At 34.1% G+C, this 7,045-nt stretch overlaps 1 protein-coding gene across 1 annotated transcript in view; it reads right to left on the reverse strand.

Annotated features, from left to right (window-relative positions):
* The window catches only part of DGKB (diacylglycerol kinase beta), a 327,720-nt gene that overhangs the window by 194,369 nt on the left and 126,306 nt on the right, over positions 1 to 7,045 (reverse strand). Inside the window, exon 16 of the mRNA XM_057373108.1 lies at positions 5,066 to 5,140. Coding sequence (XP_057229091.1) covers positions 5,066 to 5,140 — 75 coding nt within the window. The remainder of the gene's footprint in view (positions 1 to 5,065; positions 5,141 to 7,045) is intronic.

Consider the following 7,045-nt stretch of genomic DNA (forward strand, 5'->3'; position numbering starts at 1 on the left):
AAAGAGGTTTAAAAATTAAACTAAAAAAAGGGAAGTAATTGTAAAGATTTTGTGCAATGTCAGCCTAAGTTGAAAGACCAGAACAGAAAATTTATTCCTATCTTCTTGAAAAAGTTTGAAACACTGWAAGTGATTTACACCAGCCTATTTTTATTTTGCCAGAAACAAGGATTCAAAGGCAATTATTGAGTTTCTGCTGATAAATCAATAATTTCCACCTGCAAGAGGGCAACAGTTTCAGCTACCTATACYAGTCTAATTCAGTTTTTCATAATCAGCTCTAATAAATTAARTTAATTAAATTAATTAAAGAAATATTTAAGTATTTCCTTAAACAGTTCTGAAGAATGTGTATGTGTGTGCTACCTGTACATAAATCAATTAACTGCATGATTCAAAATCAAATAGTTACATCCTCTAGCATTGGTATTTTATTCATAAATAGATTTATTTAGTTTATTAGAGCAAAACTGAAGTTTTACTCACAGTAATAAAAACATAAATTGCAGTGTTTTCCATTTTGTTACCTGCCCATGACCTTTTCTCTTATACCCAAAAGCAGTGCACTATGCAGAATTTCAGGTTCTCAGCCACATCAGGTGGCATAAAAACAGCAATGCATGAAACCATTCAGCATTCTTCACTACAGTGGAAGCAAAACTGAAGACTGTCTACAGCCCAAGCAAAGAATAATCCACTAGTGGGTATCAGGCCAGGTATCAGGTGCCAACACTACAGATGTCATGGAAGCAGAAATGTTGTTAAACAGCTGCTTAAAATACATTTCTAAACTCAGGATTAAAGTCTCATACGTGAAGACTTGGTGAATTCTTAGTATTACTGATTTGTGGTGTACAAAAATAATTTTTATCAATCGAGTACAAGCAACCTTCCATTGCCAGTTTTGCCATTCTTTGGCAAAAATGTAATTATTCCAAGGAAATATGGACCAAATTCAATATTTTGTTCAGAAGAAAATAACTATGCARTTATTATCTTCTAAAAATATTCTTGGTTTATATATATTCACAGAATACTCTGGGTATTCCAAGTGTCCAACAGCAAAGAAATGCCTAGCAATCAATTAAAATAATTAAGGAAAAAAGTGTAATTTTCAAAACAGGCCTGTTGCTTTGTGAAGGTAAAAAGGCCCAGGTGCTGTGGATTCCCAACTAAATTACAGCATAAGTTGCAGGGATTCAGTTTTGCTGTCTTGGGCATCTTCTAAGTGGGCAGAATTTAAGATTTAGAAAGGCCTATTGAGGCAAACTTACAGACAGAATTTAAAAAATAGATGCTCTCCAAATKAAATGCTTATGGAAGTTACAAAGAAATACAATTTTTGTGGATATAATTTCTATTATAGAGTATAAAAATGACATAAATTAGACAYTTTAAATAACAGAACTTTAGGGAATAGAGGCCTTTTCAGAGGGACAAAGCCTTTGTGAAACRGTGACCTCTTTGCAGTCCTGCAGCTCTGTGGCTCGACTGCTATTCTTCCTGCTATTATTTACCTCTCTGAGAGGTGAACAATAACTGAATTTCAGATTCTTCAAGATCATTAAATCCACAATAACWGTTGTTGTCAGAAGTAGAAGACTCCTATAGAGATATAACAACCAAACAGGGAAACTCTCTTCATGGCTAAAAGCACAGGTGCTAGGCACAAATTACACAATGCATCAGCCCAGCAATTTGCACGTCACCGTGTTAACTGTGGCACTCTGTGCAGTACCTTTTATGCCTGTGCTCAKCTGCAGAGCTTGCAGGGTTTTTCCAGCTCACTCTTATCCCTCTACTGTCAATTAAAGGATGTCTAAAGCATTAATTATTACACCCATRTTTAAAGGGCACTGTTGCCCCTTGGCTCAGAGCTTCCTGATTTTCAGCCCTCGCAGCAGCTCTCGCAGTCTCCACTGCTGGGAAGGAATCAGTGCAAGACTCACTGCCATCAGGGTTATTTGCATCATATTTTGATAYAGACTGTGCACATCACATGTCTAGAAATAAACTTCTCCAAAACCCCTAAATGAGGAGGGCAAAGGAGCTACAAGAAACRTCATTGCTGCTCTTCTCCACGTAACATCCCATCTATTACGAAAGTAGGCAACACATCAACTTCAGCAATTGCACTTTCAGATAGTGATACTAAAACTCATTGTCAAAATATTTTTCTGTTGATCTGCTATATGCCAGCATAGTTATAGAAAAAAAGTATACAATAAATGGTACCAGGAAACATGGGGCTTTTTTTGTGGGTTTTAGGGGGTGTATTTTTTTTTTTTTTTTTTTTTTTTTTTTTTTTTTTTGTTGCTGTTATTTTGGAGCCCTTTATTGCAACACATTCTTCTGCAAGAACATGGTTATCCCTCTGAAGAGGAAGAACAACAGACATAGCAATTGAGCTGATGACCATTTAAAAATCCCCAAACTTGCAGTTTCACAGTCCCCCCAAGATTTACGATTTTATAAGTCTCCAARTTCTCTTGTCTTTCTCTCTGCTATTTGAAGAAGGCATACTTAGATTGTTGACAAAAAATGAATTGGAAATACCAATTCATGTCAGCCACAGATGTTTGGAACTCAAATCAGAAAACTTGTGAATGTTATCTTCTTGCTTGATGACAGCAGCCCACGAGAAAAATTCCATCAAAAATGAAAACCATAAAACTATGGGTTAAAGCAGACAGGTTGGCCCTATCAAAAAATTGCAAATTCTTAGCTAATACTGTAAACATTCTCTAGGCTGAGTAAACATGCCTGAAAATAGTATTTGAAAKAAACAAGTCTCAAAATAGGCTCAACTAAAATGTACTACAATAATCATTAATGCTTTAAAATAAATATACATTATATTTATTCCTCTCTAGTAATTAACTTACTGGTATGAAGAACACACTTTTGCTTTTCTCTGTGCTGAACAGTACCCAAATCTGTTCCATTTTAATCTAAATTTCACATATGACAACATTAACTAAACATAACATTTTGATTGACAATCCAGTATAACTGGCATTATAGATATGGATGAATGAGTGGACAGATGGATGGATGGGCAGGTTTTATTAGGCAATTCAGCCCTCGCAGAAAATGAAACAAGAACGTAAGTGAAACGCCAGAGTTTATTCAACTTCTCACTTAAGGGAAAAATTATATGCAGCCTACAAAGTATTGCCAGGGGCAAGAAGTGATGGCAGGAGATAAACTGGAAATTTAGGATTACTCATTTCTGTGAAATGAATAAAAAAATATACCAAAACAAGCGGTGCCTGTTTGAAAATTAATTAGAAGTTTCTTCAAAGGGACTCTGAACTAAAACTACTTCGATTCCTAAAAGAAAGAGAAATTGAAAACATTTTMTAAAAAACACTGTCCTGGTTCAAAAGACGATGTTTAAATTGCTTCAGTGCACGGTTTCAGCTTGAACTTAACACTGCCCTCTTGTGTCTCTGCCTTAAAATGCATTTTCCTTCACATCGCAACGGAGTCACTAATGGATAGAAATGCAGCCAGATTTTGTAAGTTCTGTGAAATAAGATTACTTTGAATAAAAGCATTTAAGTTGTTTTAAAAATATTTATCTCATTCTCTACCATGGCATTTCTGTTTACACAGTATATAAATAGTATTAGTTACTAGTTTTGTCTCAGTTAATTCTTCTAGTCTACCTGTGCTCTGAACTGAGTACTTAAATTTTCTGTATGTGTTAAGACTACAAAAAAAATCAACAAATATCACTCGAGTAATAAAAACAGCACCAGAATTCAGGCACAAGACATTTACAGTCATGAAGAAATCATGCATGCCATTATCTCAATTTTTGAGCTGTTTTTGCACCATTCAGCAGGTTAATGTCAGCCACGCTGCAGTGCACGATGTGTCAACTTCTGAAAGACTGAGCCCAATACACTTTTCACTTTCATCACTGTTACATACATCTCAAGTCTAATACAATAAATAGCTGATAGAGCACAGTCACAGAAGTACAGGCAGAAACAGTTATACTCTTTCCAGTAATATAAATGTGAAAACTGAAATATAACTTTGCAAAGCACAAATCACGTAAGTTTCCACCTTCATCTTCTTTTCCTCCAACTTCAAAGAAAAAAAATCTTAATAAATAAAAACTGGAAAGATTAAAGAAAAAGTACTCAAACAACACTATAAACTTAATGTCAGTGAACATATATTTCCTAATATCCTTCTGCAGATCTTTTTCCTAATATAAAATTTAATGTATCAGTGACATAAGTAAATATCACCAGTACATACAAAATAAAATACAGAGCAGATATTCAGGGCTGCTCTGTCTTATTTTCTTCTACCAAAGCACTCTTAAAAAGGAGAGAGTAAGCACTACTTAAAAAGGAGAGAGTATCAGGTGGGAAAAGTTGATATTTGACACACTAATTCTCCCTTCTTCACAGAACTGCAAATTAACACGAATCATGGAGGAAACACACTAAGCAAGGGACTGTAGCTGGTTCAGAGAACATTTCAGTCTACATAAAAARTCACTGCCAGCATAGTCTGGCCAGTCATTTTCCAACCACTACATTTTCAAGATTATGTAACTGATAAGGAGTGTGCAGTCATCATAATCTGACATAATATCATAACAATCCATATCTGACACATACAAGAATATATACATATGCATACCACGTATATACCTTATAAATACATGTGCATGTGCACATACGTGCTTATGTACAAGGAATGGATGTCTTGCAGGTCAGTCTTTGAAGCTGCTGATATCTGTAACCCCCAAGAAAAATCCCCAAGAAAAGCAAACCTCGGGGTTTCTGATACGGCAGTTAAAGCTGCAAACAGAATTAAATTTATCCCAGAGTACTTATAGAATAAGGCATGGTTTTCAGTAAAACATGAGACATAGCTTTATTTGCACATGTAAACAAATAATACCTATACRTTTCTGCAGCCATTCAGAGAACGAGTGTTGATACATTCCAAACATGCTATATGTACTTCAGTCTGCTCATTTGATTATGTAGCATTTTATTAAATGACTTCTGGGTAATAATATTAACTGTAGACTTACCCTGGCATTGGTCCATTTCCAGAAAGACTATAAACTTGACGAGGATTTAAAAGGTACTGAAATTTTCTATAAATTCTGAAGAAGTAAAAGAGACAAGGAGAAAATATTTACTTACATGTTTGGAATTTGTAAAAAACTTTTCAAATGAAAGAATTCAAGGTGTTAGCACATACTATAATTATTTGAACYGCAGGATCTCATTTATCCAAAAAATCAAATACTCAAACACAGCAATTATAATTCATAGATTGAGGACATTGTGTGGTATAAAGTTGAGACAGAAGTGCTACAAGCTATTTATAAATCTAACGCTGTGCACAGACAGAAGCAAAATAGGATAAAGAGGTATAATGACACAAGAAAAGGTGAGTCAAAAAAGCATTTCAAAAAGCATATTGATGCATATTAAAGTAACTCCATGGYAAAGGAGAGATTTCTTCCTGAAATTTACTGCTAACACAGAATTACAAGTATAATTAATTAATTGCAAAAGCTAATTGGGTTTGCCACCCCCCAAAAATGTCCCCATCGGCTGAAAAACATTCTGATAAAGCAAACCTATAGTCAACTACATTTCACCAGGATTACATTTGAATGGCAATGCAATTAAAAATATTTGAACCCACTGTTTTACTAAATTTCACTTACTTTAAAATTATCTGAACAATAGGAAGCAATTTATTGATACAGCATGACAAGCATTTCCCTATCCCAGCAGGGACCTCATTTAATGTCCAACCCTCAGCAATTATTTCTTCAAAACTACAAATTTAGAAATCTGAGTTTACTTGTTSTGAAAGCATGACAGAAATTTTGTTTCTTCATTACAAATATTAGAAATGGAATTTTCTACATTGACTGGAATGTAGTAGATGATTATTTTCTCATACAGAAAAAAATGCACTAAAGAGTTGGAACTCAGAATGACTGATATATACCTGGGATCTATGGAAATAATTTAAATKATAACCTCATGTTTCTTGTTTTTAATTTCAATGTTTCTGTCCTTAAGCTAATTARTGTTTTAATGTTTTTAAGAAAGCATTTCTTTTTCTACTGAAATATTTTTTTTTTCTTTCTTTATAATGGCTTAAATAAAATAAAGCACAATAAGAACTGGATTTTAAGTGAAAATATCCACATTTTCAAACACAGCAAAATAAAAGACAATTAGACACAATCTATGTGCACATTAAGGAAATTTTTTTCTATTTTTTTCTTAAGAGCAATGCATAATTGATCAGGGTAGCTGGAAGACAAGTGTGTAAAAATACTGAATACAAACAAATTCTTAATTATCTCTAAAATTGGAACATTGGAACATTTKCTTAACTTCTCAATTATTTAGAGATATCAGCTTCATAAAGCATTTTATTCAGCACACTCACACACTCCATTTCTCATGCCATTCTTGACAGAAATACTCAATATGAGAAGGCTAGTTTCGTTTCACAGGTGTGCACACATCATTGTCAGTGGCTGTAATGATGATTAAATCAGACTTTGGACAATAGATTTGCAACACAATATATATATTCCCATTTTACAAATGTAAAAGGAGAGTTTTCTAGTTAGTATGTGTGACTTGCTTCTCAGAGACGCGTAGGATTTAACCTGGTCAAAGGTGATGCTAATTTAATTTATGTAGCTGACCATAAGAAGTTCATGAACAGTATTTTTACAAAGTCCYAAAGGTCTAAGAGTTATTTTCCTAAAGTTTGGTGCTGTAAAACATAGTAGCCATTATCTACACTTAATGCTGTTGTTTGGTAAGAGTGGAATGCTATAAAAGCCTCCTCAATAACGAGGAGCTGAGGTTTCTCTACTCAGAATCCCAAAGTCCAACAGCATTAAGGAAGAAATTGCATCAAATCCTACTTGACTCAGTACATCCCATTCACAGGTACCAGCCAAACATCAGATATTCACTCTAAAATGACCCACAGCAAATGACACATCAAGCTCTAAGTTATTAAATGC

This window comes from Malurus melanocephalus, unplaced genomic scaffold (assembly GCF_030028575.1).
Source record: "Malurus melanocephalus ecotype Western Australia unplaced genomic scaffold, MMel_1.1 scaffold_185, whole genome shotgun sequence".
Taxonomy (NCBI): Eukaryota; Metazoa; Chordata; class Aves; order Passeriformes; family Maluridae; genus Malurus; species Malurus melanocephalus.